Below are 14,383 nucleotides of genomic sequence, written 5' to 3'. Positions count from 1 at the left end.
CTGATGACCAACTTATGAGGTTTGTATACAGTAATATACGGTACAGTGGACTAAGAGCAAGTTAAGTATATTTCATGCCCCACTCAGAAATACTACTGTTGTATAGCTACGTTCTGTATATAATCATATCTGAACTAGACTACAGTGATTGAGTGAGTTCAGCAATATTCCACCTATATGGCGGCAGTCTGTAAATAGAACTGAACCAGACAATCAGCACGAGCATCGATCTGTGCAAATTGGAACCAATGACGTGTGTCAACCAAGTAAGCAAACCTGACCAACCAATCCCATTAGTAGCCACTTACGACAAGTACAGTCGCCTTTCATGGCAAGCATGGGTTGCTGAAGGCCTATTCTACCCTGGACCCTCAGGGGTCTGGACTAGACAATCAACTGGGTGAGCATTGATCTATGCAAATGGGATACCATGAAATGCGTCAACCAAATCAGTGAGTCTGATGCCCTGATTCCGTTAGTTGCCTCTTAAGCATCATTCTCTTCTCACAGAGGCTACTCCTGTCATATCTTCCTACGTAACCTCTGTTCTAATACCGCCATATTTCCCGCTCGAGAAATCCCCTTGCGGCAAAAAATCGCAACAGGAATTGTCTGCCTTGTTACTAACCAATCAGAACACGCGTTAAATAGACATGGTTCCAATATGGTGGCCCCCATGGAGTTAGTTCATCAACATGCGAAGGAAAGATTCAGGATTTCATGTTTAACTGAAAATCGGAAACTGGCAATAGAGAGTGCAGGGATCAATCGCCAGGATGTGTTTGTAGGGACAAAAACTGGTAGCTGCAAGTTTTCCCAATGCATTTGGAAATTACCGAGATCTTACGAATGATCACTCTTGAAACGTCACCGACTCCACAACTAAATCTGAATACCTCCAATCACAAGTCTTGAACACTCGCACCATGAAAGGGCCATAATAGAACAGAGGTTTGTAGGAAGATATGAGAGGAGTAATCTCTGTGAGAAGAGAATGCTTAAGCATGGTTAACAGATGAATTCGAACCCAGATCTTCAAAGATACATATACAAAGAAGAAACATGGTAAAACCCTCATAAAATGTGAAAAGGGTCAGTGTTATTTAAAGTTATACACCCAAATAATATCATTTTGAATTAAGATAAATATCTTTTATTTCAGATTGTACTAAAATCACTGTAGCTGCAATACATCTAACAGCTCATCTATAAGGTCCCACTGTAGCTGCAATACATCTAACAGCTCATCTATAAGGTCCCACTGTAGCTGCAATACATCTAACAGTTCATCTATAAGGTCCCACTGTAGCTGCAATACATCTAACAGTTCATCTATAAGGTCCCGCTGTAGCTGCAACACATCTAACAGCTCATCTATAAGGTCCCGCTGTAGCTGCAATACATCTAACAGTTCATCTATAAGGTCCCACTGTAGCTGCAATACATCTAACAGCTCATCTATAAGGTCCCACTGTAGCTGCAACACATCTAACAGCTCATCTATAAGGTCCCACTGTAGCTGCAATACATCTAACAGTTCATCTATAAGGGTGAGTGAGTTAAAATTTAATGTCACATCGGCAATATTTCAGCCATATCGTGACGGGAACGGAACATTAAAATGGAATATATGAGTATTATAACAATCAGTCGACGAAGGACAGTAAAACAACTAGAACATCACAGAAATGAATGTAAAACTAGTAGCTATGCCTAAAACAATTTATCTATAGAGGACAATACAATATAAAACCGGGCTATAGATTGCCAACAACTGAAGGTAGATCACCATACTAGGGACCATGGGGACTTACAGTACTTTTGCTACCTGCATGGACCCTAGCTGGATTTACATCATCCCCTCAGCCGCCAGCAATTTCGGAAATCTAGCCATACAATAAAAATACACTTAAACTACCATTAAAAACGTGGAAATTTAGAATTTACTTTGTATGTTTGTGGACTTACGTACCCTCTCAGGAGGACAATAATTTTACAATACTTCAACCCCCTTTGAGGGTACAGCCACCAACAATTCAAGTTACTAATTCAAACTACCAGTCATTAAAATACATCTATTTACAGAAACATATTATTCAAAATTCAACCAAAAAATCAATTTCTTTTAAAAAACCTATAATTAAAAATGAATTAACGCTGGTGAAAAGATCCTTCATTGTTTTAACTGTAAAATACTTATCCCTTGTGATGGAGAATTCAACACAGTCAAGCAGAATATGCTTGACCGTGACTCTCTCATCACAAGGGATGCAAAATGGAGGATCTTCACCTTTTAACAGGTACGCATGAGTGTATCTAGTGTGGCCAACACGACATCGTCGCAAAATAACCTCTTCAAATCTGGACTGACAACCCAAGTGGGTATAACCAATGTAAGGTTTTGTCTCATGTAATTTATTGATACCCACTTGGGTGTCCCACTTCTTTTGCATCAGATCACGGATATAAGATCTAATGGTGGCTTTGCAATCACTATAAGGAATAAGAAGTGGTGTCACAGATTTGTTGAGTGCTGCTTTAGCAGCAAGGTCAGCCAGTGTGTTACCAGAAATGCCTACATGGCTGGGTAACCAACAAAAGACGATGTCGTATTGGCCAGTAGCAAGATCATTATACAATTCAATAATTTCTATTAAAAGTGGATGTTTGCAAGAAATATTTTTAATAGCCTGAAGGCAAGAAAGAGAATCGGAATAGATTATATATTGTTTACGTTTCGGGTGTCTTTGAATATATTTGAGAACTGTTAATATGGCGTTAGCTTCAGCTGTAAAAATAGAACTATTATCTGGTAATCTAGAAGATATTGTTCTGGATCCAATGACAGTGGCACAAGCCACTGCGCCACCGTCCTTGGACCCATCTGTAAATAAAGGTTTGTAATTGCTATATTTATGCTTTAATTGATGATATTCTTGTTTATATTGTAAGTCATTTGTTTCTGATTTTTTTTAAAATGTTAATGTTAGGTCAACTTGTGGCCTAACCAACTGCCAAGGAGGAGAAGAAAGAAGACGGGAAGGCGATATACTTTCCAGCTCAATACCGGCAGAAGAAATAAATGGTTTAATTCTGTGCCCAAGAGGTGGAACAAGAGAAGACTTTTTGTTATACATATCCTCAGAAAGGGGATTGAACACACAGTTATAGGCAGGGTTAGATTCATCAGAATATAATTTAGTAGTGTATTGTAAAGACAATTTTATACGACGTTGAGTAAGAGATGGTTCATCGGCCTCAACGTAGAGACTATCAATAGGTGAAGTTCTGAAAGACCCAAGGCAAAGTCTTAAGCCTTGATGGTGGACAGAATCAAGAAGTTTAAGGTTGCTGTTGCAGGCTCCACCATATACGATGGAACCATAATCGAGTTTCGAACGTATGAGTGATCGATACCGGTGTAAGAGGGTTGCTTGATCCCCTCCCCACTTTGTGTTGGAAACAACTTTCAATAAGTCAAGAGCCTTCAAGCATTTAGTTTTAAGGGACTTGATATGAGGCAGAAATGTTAAATGGGAGTCAAAGATTAGGCCCAAGAACTTGGCCTCCTTTACAACTTTGATGGGAGTGCCATCTAGAGATAGTTCAGGGTCCTTATGTGGTTTATATTTTCTGCAAAAATGTATACAGTTAGTTTTGGATTTAGAAAATTTAAAGCCGTTTTCAAGACACCATTTATTTATTTTGTTTAAACACAACTGCAGTTGTCGTTCAATAGTATGCATATTTTTCCCACGACAAGAAATATTAAAATCATCCACATATAACGATCCATCAATTGAATCGTTTAAAACTTTTGATAAACTGTTTATCTTTATGCTAAAAAGTGTGACAGACAAAATACTGCCTTGTGGAACACCCTGATCCTGATTGTAATGATCAGACAGGGTAGAACCCACTCGAACTTGAAACTGTCTGTCCTTTAAAAAATTTGCTATAAATTGAGGTAAACGACCTCGCAAGCCGTAGTCATGTAGGTCTCTTAAAATACCATATTTCCAGGTTGTGTCATATGCTTTTTCTAGATCAAAAAAGATAGACACAGCATGTTTTTTAATTAGTGCATTTTTAACAAATGATTCTAAACGCACTAAGTGATCGACAGTACTTCTGTTTTTACGGAAACCACACTGTATATCAGTTATAAGGTTATTTGTTTCCAAGTACCAAACTAGTCGATTGTTTATCATGCGTTCCATGGTCTTGCAAACACAGCTAGTTAATGAAATCGGACGATAATTGGATGGATCCGTATGATCACGTCCAGGTTTAGGTATGGGTACTAGTATGCAGTATGCAGTTCATGAATAGAAAACGTTTCATTATAATCTTCCCCATTATCAGAATTGAAATTTATAGTTTTCTTTTCTTGTTGTTTTTGATATTGCTGGAATTTTGGTACATAATTTGAAGAGGAAGAGTGTTTAGCAAGGGTTTCACCTAGTTTATTAGCAATATCTGATTTATCAGTAAGCAATTGATCTCCATGTTTGAGATGATGGACAGTAGATTTAGTACCTTTACCTTTGATTTTCTGGACCATGTTCCATACCTTGGACATGGGTGTCCGAGAATTTATTTTGGACACATAATTTTGCCAAGATTGGCGTTTGTTTTGTTTAAAAGTACGCCGCGCTTTAGCATTTAAAATTTTAAATTTATTTAAATTATGTACCATAGGATGGCGACGGAAATAATGTTCTGCCTTTTTCCTTGCCTTCCTAGCTTGTTTGCACTCATCGTTGAACCATGGTTTTCTTATGTGTGGAACTACAGAGGAATTTGGTATACACTCATCAGCTATGGAATTCAGTTCATCAGTAAAACATTTAATAGCATCAGGAACGTCAATAAAAAGTTCGGGTTTAAGTTTTTCAGCACACAGTGTTTCATATAAAGTCCAGTTAGCCTTTGTAAAATTCCGCCTTGATGATGGAGGAACATCAGATGGAGTTACAGCTTTTAATATAGTAGGAAAATGGTCACTTCCACAGAGGTCATCGTGGACTGACCATTCAAATTCATTTAATAGTTCTGAATTTGTAAGTGACAAGTCGAGAGCAGAATAAGTCCCTGTACCAGGGTGTAAATATGTGTTGGAACCATCATTATAAATACATAAATCATTGTCAGAACAAAAGCCCTCCAACAATTTACCTCTAGTGTTTGTATTTACACTACCCCAGAGTGGGTTGTGGCCATTTAAATCTCCCATTATAATACAGGGCTTCGGGAGCTGATCATATAGAGCTTGAAGATCGGTTTTGGCAAAAACCGAAGATGGTGAAATATAAAGAGAGCATAGCGTAAACGCTACATGTAAAATAATTCTCACTGCAACAGCCTGCATATTAGTATTAAGTGAAACCGGGCTTTGAATAACATTTTGTTTGACTAGAATGGATGATCCGCCAGTGGCCCTATCACCCAGAGGTGAAAAACAATGATATGCATTAAAATGGCGAAGGTCAAATGCATCTGTTTGTTTTAAATATGTCTCTTGGAGACATAACGCTGAAGGTGTGAAATCTTGGACTAATAGCTGTAATTCATGTAAATTAGTCCTCAAACCTCTGCAGTTCCATTGTACAATATTATTGGAATAAACTATCTTTTGGGGGGATTTTTGGGGGATCTACCCCGCACTCTTTTGGAGGGCGACAAGCTATGTGCCCTAGAATGGACGTTTTCAGAAACGTCCATATCTTCAAGAGACCCATATTTATTAAACAATTGAATTTTATTTTGTGACCCATTAGGAGCTCTGCCACTTTGTTGTTTTGAAGCATCAGACTTAGGTTTGGGTTTAGTTTTAACAATTTGTTGTCTATCAGCTGTTGAATGAGACTCAGAGCGTGACTGTGAAGATGACTTATGATCAGAGGACTTGGATGTAGTAGGAAGTGATTCCTCAGTCTGGGATGATATAGCAGGGAATAAAACCTGTGGGGAGTCGGAACTGACCCAAGTCAAGGTAGTTTGGCATCCTGTGGATGATTTTGTTATTTTAGAGCTGGATTCAGATGATGATTTTGCTACTGTAGCATAACTTTCTAGAAGGTCAGATCTCTTCACCAGTTTCTTTGCCTCAGAATAAGAGATATTTTGGGTGAACTTTATTTTGTTAATCGCCATTTGCTCTTTCCATATTGGACACTGTTTTGACGAAGATGAATGGTCGCCAGAGCAGTTAGTGCATTTTTTAAAGTCACTGTCACAATCTTCTGTTGTGTGTGTCTTCTCACCACAGTGAGCACACACAACAGACAATGTGCAGGTAGATACACCGTGTCCATATTTCTGACATTTAAAACACCTGAGCGGGTTGGGGATGTAGGTTTCAACTTGGATATTGCAGTAACCCGCCTTTACTGATTTGGGAGCATTTGGCAATGAAAAAGAAAACGGATAGGTATTTGTTTGGATTGTTTCATTGTTTTTTCGGGTGGAAAAGCGCTTCACATACAGCACACCTTGATCCTTCATTTCGCATGCTATATCAAGCTCGGACATGTCAGCAAACAACCGATCACGATCTCTGACGATACCTTTACTTGTGTTCAAGGTCTTGTGAGCAGAGAGCATAGGACTCTAGGCAAATTACAGAACAACATACTTTAAATTCAAAATGTTTTAGATTATAAAGCCAAGTCCAAATTTACAACGATTCCAAATGATATATGTGCATTGATAAATATAATAATGCCCCATGCACAGGGCTTGGCATGACCAGCCGATTGGTCGAACCGGGCCTATTCGACCACCCGTCTAGGCGAAGTCAGGGCCGAAGTGGTGTATTGAGCAACAGGAACACGGTTGCAAGCTCCTATTGCTCTCAACCACCAGGATCCCCTCCTCCGCCGACACAGGGCTGCAACCCACGGCAAACGGGTTAGTGGACCAAATATCCCCCCGGGTCCACTACGGGGATGTCGGCGAGCTCTTGGCATTACCCAGCACCCACCACGAGGAGGTGGCTCGCCACGGGTGCCTCATCTATAAGGTCCCACTGTAGCTGCAACACATCTAACAGCTCATCTATAAGGTCCCACTGTAGCTGCAATACATCTAACAGTTCATCTATAAGGTCCCACTGTAGCTGCAATACATCTAACAGTTCATCTATAAGGTCCCACTGTAGCTGCAATACATCTAACAGCTCATCTATAAGGTCCCACTGTAGCTGCAATACATCTAACAGTTCATCTATAAGGTCCCACTGTAGCTGCAACACATCTAACAGTTCATCTATAAGGTCACATTGTAGCTGCAACACATCTAACAGTTCATCTATAAGGTCCCACTGTAGCTGCAATACATCTAACAGTTCATCTATAAGGTCCCACTGTAGCTGCAACACATCTAACAGTTCATCTATAAGGTCCCATTGTAGCTGCAATACATCTAACAGTTCATCTATAAGGTCCCACTGTAGCTGCAACACATCTAACAGTTCATCTATAAGGTCACATTGTAGCTGCAACACATCTAACAGTTCATCTATAAGGTCCCACTGTAGCTGCAATACATCTAACAGTTCATCTATAAGGTCCCACTGTAGCTGCAACACATCTAACAGTTCATCTATAAGGTCCCATTGTAGCTGCAATACATCTAACAGTTCATCTATAAGGTCCCACTGTAGCTGCAACACATCTAACAGTTCATCTATAAGGTCCCACTGTAGCTGCAATACATCTAACAGTTCATCTATAAGGTCCCACTGTAGCTACAATACATCTAACAGTTCATCTATAAGGTCCCACTGTAGCTGCAACACATCTAACAGTTCATCTATAAGGTCCCATTGTAGCTGCAATACATCTAACAGTTCATCTATAAGGTCCCACTGTAGCTGCAATACATCTAACAGTTCATCTATAAGGTCCCACTGTAGCTGCAACACATCTAACAGTTCATCTATAAGGTCACATTGTAGCTGCAACACATCTAACAGTTCATCTATAAGGTCCCACTGTAGCTGCAATGCATCTAACAGTTCATCTATAAGGTCCCACTGTAGCTGCAACACATCTAACAGTTCATCTATAAGGTCACATTGTAGCTGCAATACATCTAACAGCTCATCTATAAGGTCCCACTGTAGCTGCAATACATCTAACAGTTCATCTATAAGGTCCCACTGTAGCTGCAACACATCTAACAGTTCATCTATAAGGTCACATTGTAGCTGCAACACATCTAACAGTTCATCTATAAGGTCCCACTGTAGCTGCAATACATCTAACAGTTCATCTATAAGGTCCCACTGTAGCTGCAACACATCTAACAGTTCATCTATAAGGTCCCATTGTAGCTGCAATACATCTAACAGTTCATCTATAAGGTCCCACTGTAGCTGCAACACATCTAACAGTTCATCTATAAGGTCACATTGTAGCTGCAACACATCTAACAGTTCATCTATAAGGTCCCACTGTAGCTGCAACACATCTAACAGTTCATCTATAAGGTCCCACTGTAGCTGCAACACATCTAACAGTTCATCTATAAGGTCCCATTGTAGCTGCAATACATCTAACAGCTCATCTATAAGGTCCCACTGTAGCACACACTGTAACTTACATCATACAGAGCTGATAAACTGGTGACATAAACATGTATTTGTACACAGGTCTGTGTACTATGTAAAGCTGACAAGTCAGGGAGGTTTTTGTAACTGAGAGAGCAGTTGAGTGAGTGAGAGTGAATTTAGTTCTACACTGCTTTTAGCAATATTCCAGCAATACTGCGATGGGGAACACATTGTATGTAAAAATGTGGGGAATCAAACACAGCCTTCAGCATAACAAGTGAACAAGTTAACCACTAGCCTATTGAACAGCCTGTTTTTTGTAAGAACTATTATCAAAGAAACAAGCTGTTGTCACTATAGTGACAATCTCCAAAGGAATTAAATCAAAGTGTCACCGTGACATGTGATGTCACCAATATCAACTGGGCCTCATGCCTTCCCCAGATGAAACTTTATGTCATATATGAAGAAAATCCAGTCAACGGTTCATGAGATACCTTACTGATAAGAGTAAAACTTTGAAGTACACTGGAAGTTTCCTGGACCCATGCCCCTTCTGTCTCCCCAAGGAAGCTCCGGCTGCCATGGTTACTGACTTGAAATGAAGGTCAAGGTCACAAACCCTTACTGGGACCTTTTGCATACTGTGATCAACCTAGGTACCAAGTATGAAAAGAATCTAGTTAACGGTTAAGATATTCCAATTTGTATGCATGGAGCCTGATGTCTAGCAGGGGAATAATAACATAAGTACTTAATTGTATTTACAATTTTATTTTCTTAATACATACACACTATGTAAATAACATTGCACTAAGAATATTTCATAACAACTGACTGAAAACAAATACATAAAGAAACCTGACAACACAATAACATGACAAGACAAAAACTGTACATGAGAAAAATGTATAATTAAAGATCATTGTCATTCAAATTTTATTTTCTTGCCTTGTGGTGAATCAAATGATATACTCTGTTTGCGTTTAAAGCCCCCGTCAAATCCCCCTCGTCCCCTGTCAAATCCACGTCCCCTCCCCCCAAAACCACCCCTTCCCCTGAAGTCACCTCGACCCCTGCCCCTTCTGTCTCCCCCTCGGAAGCTCCCGCCGCCACGGTTACCGCCTCGGAAGCCTCCACCTCCTCTGCCTCCACTGAAGCTGGACTGAGGTAGAAGTTTTGGCACTTCTGTGGCCTTGACCAACGTATCATACTTGCCATCGGTCCAGTTTGCCTCAATTTTGTCATCTAACTCTGATGGCATGTCAAACGCACAACCCTGGAACAAAAAAAAAGAGATATGCTTTAACTGTGTTGCCTAACACCACACTATATATGCAGCGTTAGCTAAGCACAACAAAAAGCAAGGCTACGAAGGGAGATAACTCTTGACTTGGAAGTAAACGTGAATGTCATCACCTTGTCATGTCTTATTTAGAAGACCTAAAACACATACCGTTAAATATAACAATAAACATATTCACTCAGAAATCAGCCTTATTCAAGTTTTCTGACAGAGCAAGTATGGTTTTACGTTGTGGGGGACATCAGAAATAGGCTTCAGACATTGTACCCATGTGGGGTATCAATCTCAGGGTCTAGATTTTCAAAGCCCTCTTAGTGCTAAGAGTTGTAAGTTAATGTATGACTATCTTAGTACTAAGAGAGCGTGCGAACACACTGGTCTTTAGCGTGCAAACACTTTATCGCCTAGAAACAAAGTTGAGGTGAATTTCAAACCCACAACCACAGATAACTGATGTGCCTAAGGGATGTAACTCAGCACAATGAACACTGAAAACTGACCCCTTCCTCTGAGACACAGTTCTACCTTACCCTAACCACATGGATGTACAGAGACTTTAAGGCACCCACCATTTTATCCTCGAGCATTCTCATCCCTGTGGCCTTCTCCTTGTCCTCCTCTCCAAGGAACTTCTCCAGGGCCCTCCACACGTATCCCGTGCCCCTCAGCTCCATGTTGGTCCTGAACACGTATGTTGTGAAGCCCTGTAACAAACAACTGCCTGATACAATCTATCGCCTTGCACTGGCATTTACAAGTTGGTCAAGGGTGTGGCAAGAGTTGGGTGTTATGCTGATTTTAGTAATATTCCAGCAATATCAGGACAGGGGACCAGACAATCCAGTGACCAACAACACGAGCCTCGATCTGCACAACTGGGAACTGATGACATCTGTCAACCAAGTCAGCAAGCCTGACCACCCGATCCCGTTAGTTGCCTTTTACGACAAGCTGAGTCGCCTTTTGCATCTTCTTGAACTATCCAGGCATAATGGAAATATTACTGACTGAGTGAGTGAGTGAGTATGGTTTAATGCCGCTTTTAGCAATATTCCACAATAGCAGGAGACACCAGAAATGATTTCACTGATGTAAGATGGGTTTTGTACACAGACTAGGAATACTCCAAGGTGACAGTTCCTTGTTTTATCCCTGGCAGCAGGCAACGACTATAACCAGACAAACCAGTCATAGATACTATCCATGTTGTCAGGGTACAGGGACATGCCCTTACCATATCAATGAGCCTGTCCATTTGATCTCTTACTGTTTCATGGACTAACTGATTGTTTGATTGAGTTTAGTTTTATGCCGCACTTATCAATATTCCAGCTATATCGCGGAGGTCAGTAAATAATTGAGTCTAGACCAGACAATCACATGATCAACAGCATGAGCATTCATCAGTGCAATTGGGAACTGATGACGTGCCAACCAAGTCAGCAAGCCTGACTGCCCGATCCCGTTGGTCGCCTCTTATAACAAGCATAGTCACCTGTTATCGCAAGCATGAGTTGCTGATGGCCTTTTCTACCCCGAGACCTTCACGGGTCCCATGAACTAACTGTCTTTCTTATCTAGTTTATCTGTCACTGCACCAGTTAACTGGTTGGCAATCAAGAAGTGACAATCAATCAAGTTTTTAGAAGCATGCATATGCAAATGACTTTTTCCTTCAAATTTAAATTGGGGCAGTTAATCAGGCATTGTTTTCACACAATGTTCACAATTTTGATATTGGAGAGTTAATTACCCGTGTGATTCTTAGTGCCAGTAGTATACTAGTACCAGGAATGTATGTGTATATTGGCTTTTAAAGGCATTCATAGCACAATTATTCCTAATACATTTTGTTGCCATTGTTCAAATCATTAACAGCGTTTGAAATAACTGCCTGCCTGACCGCCCAGATAGGGTTATTCTCAACACAGACTGCCTGACTCTCAAATTCACCTGCCTGACGGTTGGATTAAAATTTAGACATGTACATGAGGATATTCATCAAATTTCAAGATAATATATGATGAATTTTAGCTGGATGATAGAGACTATGTCACTTGTCCAACCTAAATTATTTGCGGGCAGTTAAAATTCGGTCAGGGCTGTGAAGTTTTACATTTAAACAGCTCTGTGGTCTGGCTCAAATTTTTTGGAGTGTCATACCCTGTCATTAATCATGCTGAACATTCAATAACTGGAACAAATATTTTCAGTTTTATAAAAAAACATTGTATTATTGACAACTAATAATAGATCTGAACACATATATATTTGGTTAAAGTTCATAGCAAAAGAATATTGACACACCCACTTATCTGAAAATATTTTTAGTTCACTGAGTTTCTGGCAAAAGAGCCCATGTAAACACTACAAACTTTAAAATCATGTTATCAACAATGTGAAGACCCAAATAACATGAAACTGAATGCTATAACTTCAGTTATGTCATAGATGACTACCGAAAGCTAACATCTGTTATACCATGGTTGAGTAATAAAACTCTAGGGATATACTGCTTGCCAATATTGGTATACACGCTGAACACTTAAGAACACAATAGATCAACTCGCTAACAAGGTCAGTAGATCACCAACCAGGAAGTTCAACAAGTGACCTTCACTGCTTAGGAAGGCGATACACGTATCACACATCGTGATTGGCTAACTGAGTACAAAGGTCTGCCTGACATGATAAAAATATGTGACACTTCAGCTCTACTTGTATTGGTAATCTTTGTCACTGGAAGTTATCAATTCTATCCGACATCCATGTAACACAGTCCTTAAAAGTTAAGCGCTTTTCAGTTCATAATATCAAGGTAACTTCCCATCTCATTTGATGCGTTACACTATCGTAAGCGGCTGCATAATTCAGAAGATAGGAATAACTGAGATCTGTTCACAAGGCATGAATGCAATCCCAGATCGATTAAAGGTAGACCTGGAAAAGTGTACTGGGAAATGTCTATCACAAGGTACCAAAGGATGGTTGTGTTTGGACAATACACAGACAGGAGCATCAAAACTGAACATATTCCTGGCACAATTGAATGTGAGACATTTTGTGATATTGTGCATATTTTTGTCCTTTGTTTTCAGAAGATAAACAATAGGCCAAGACAATAGTTCATGTTGTGTTAGAGCCATCAACCACTATCTCACTTATTCTAAGATGGGTTTTTCAAATATAGATTTCTTAACTGATCAGTCAAACTGAAATAAGCCTCAGCTAGAGGTGACATATCTATCAGACTGAAGCAAGTTGGACATTCACGTCATTGTGCTTGGCAGGAGTTAAAAAATGTCATTTCCTGATGCCTGGGACAAGTCTGTCTTCATTTTGGACAATCAAAAATAATGTCTAACTTGTCCTTTGGCTACTAGATAATTTCTGCTAACGGTATTAAATTGGAAAGAAACTAGCATTTCATTTCATATCTACTCCAAATGTAGTGATCAAATTTCGCAATAACAATAAAGTTTGTCTTTCTTTGCTATAAATAGTCCAGTAACATTAACGTCAAATACCCTGTTGATTTATTCTTTCATAATTTTATCATCAAGATTATGCCATAAAAACCAGGGCAAGTGGGTAATTAGCCCTGTGGCAAGTGGCTTTTAGAAAAAACTGTCGAACCCCTGGTCCTTGGATACCTTCAGTTTAGTGAAGGAAAAAATAAGGCTGTGAAGTATTTTTCACTACCCAAAATTAAGTACGAGTTCTCCAGTACACTGATTTGTATCCAAAAGAAGTATATAAAAGTTTAAGAGCTCTGGTGAACAGAAAATGGTGGATAGGCACACATATGAGTGAGTGAGTTTAGTTATATGCTGCACTCAGCAATATTTCAGCTATGTAAATGATGGAGACTGAACCAGACAATCAAGTGATGAACAGTATGAGCATCTATCTGTGCAAGTGGGAACTGAGGACATGAGCCATCCAAGTCAGTGAGCCTGAACACACGATCCCGTTAGTTGCCTCTTACAACAAGCATAGTCACCTCTTATCGCAAGCATGGGTTGCATATTCTACCCCGGATCTTTATGGGTTGGCAGACACATGGACATGAATCCTTTATTTCATTTTTCAAAACAGACAGACAAAAAGAAATGAAGTGCAAGTGTGCCCAGTGTGCGAGACTTTTATTGGGTTTGAATGGCATTTCTAGACACATATATTTTCCTGAAAAAGTGCATTTAAAACTTATGAAAAAATTATATTTCAGCAATATAGGGAAGTTACTAAAAAAAGAAAAAAAGTATTCTTACAAATACATCAAGAACATATTTAGGCAATGATAACATAGCTTTTTCAGCAAAGCCATTATTGTATTTGGCCATAAAATGTTATGTACCAGCTGATTTACTTTTTATCAAAGCAAAAAGTTACATTTTCATTTGGATATATGCATTCAGAAAAATCTATTTACAAGTATTAGTCACATGGGCAGAAGCCAACTGCTGCATCTAGTATTGTGAATACATACTGAATGTGGCACCAGGGCTTGTATTGCTGAA

General features: G+C 39.5%; 1 protein-coding gene across 1 annotated transcript in view; it reads right to left on the bottom strand.

Annotated features, from left to right (window-relative positions):
• Positions 1 to 9,315: 9,315 nt before the first annotated feature.
• LOC137285002 (nucleolar RNA helicase 2-like) overlaps positions 9,316 to 14,383 on the bottom strand; it is a 31,554-nt gene continuing 26,486 nt past the window's right edge. The window contains exons 16-17 of the mRNA XM_067817112.1: positions 10,433 to 10,567; positions 9,316 to 9,836 (exon numbers count right to left, since the gene is read on the bottom strand). Of these exons, the coding sequence (XP_067673213.1) occupies positions 9,486 to 9,836; positions 10,433 to 10,567 (486 nt within the window). The 3' untranslated portion in view covers positions 9,316 to 9,485. The remainder of the gene's footprint in view (positions 9,837 to 10,432; positions 10,568 to 14,383) is intronic.

Source organism: Haliotis asinina, chromosome 5, assembly GCF_037392515.1.
Source record: "Haliotis asinina isolate JCU_RB_2024 chromosome 5, JCU_Hal_asi_v2, whole genome shotgun sequence".
Classification (NCBI taxonomy): Eukaryota; Metazoa; Mollusca; class Gastropoda; order Lepetellida; family Haliotidae; genus Haliotis; species Haliotis asinina.
This window is presented reverse-complemented; position numbering and strand designations above follow the sequence as displayed.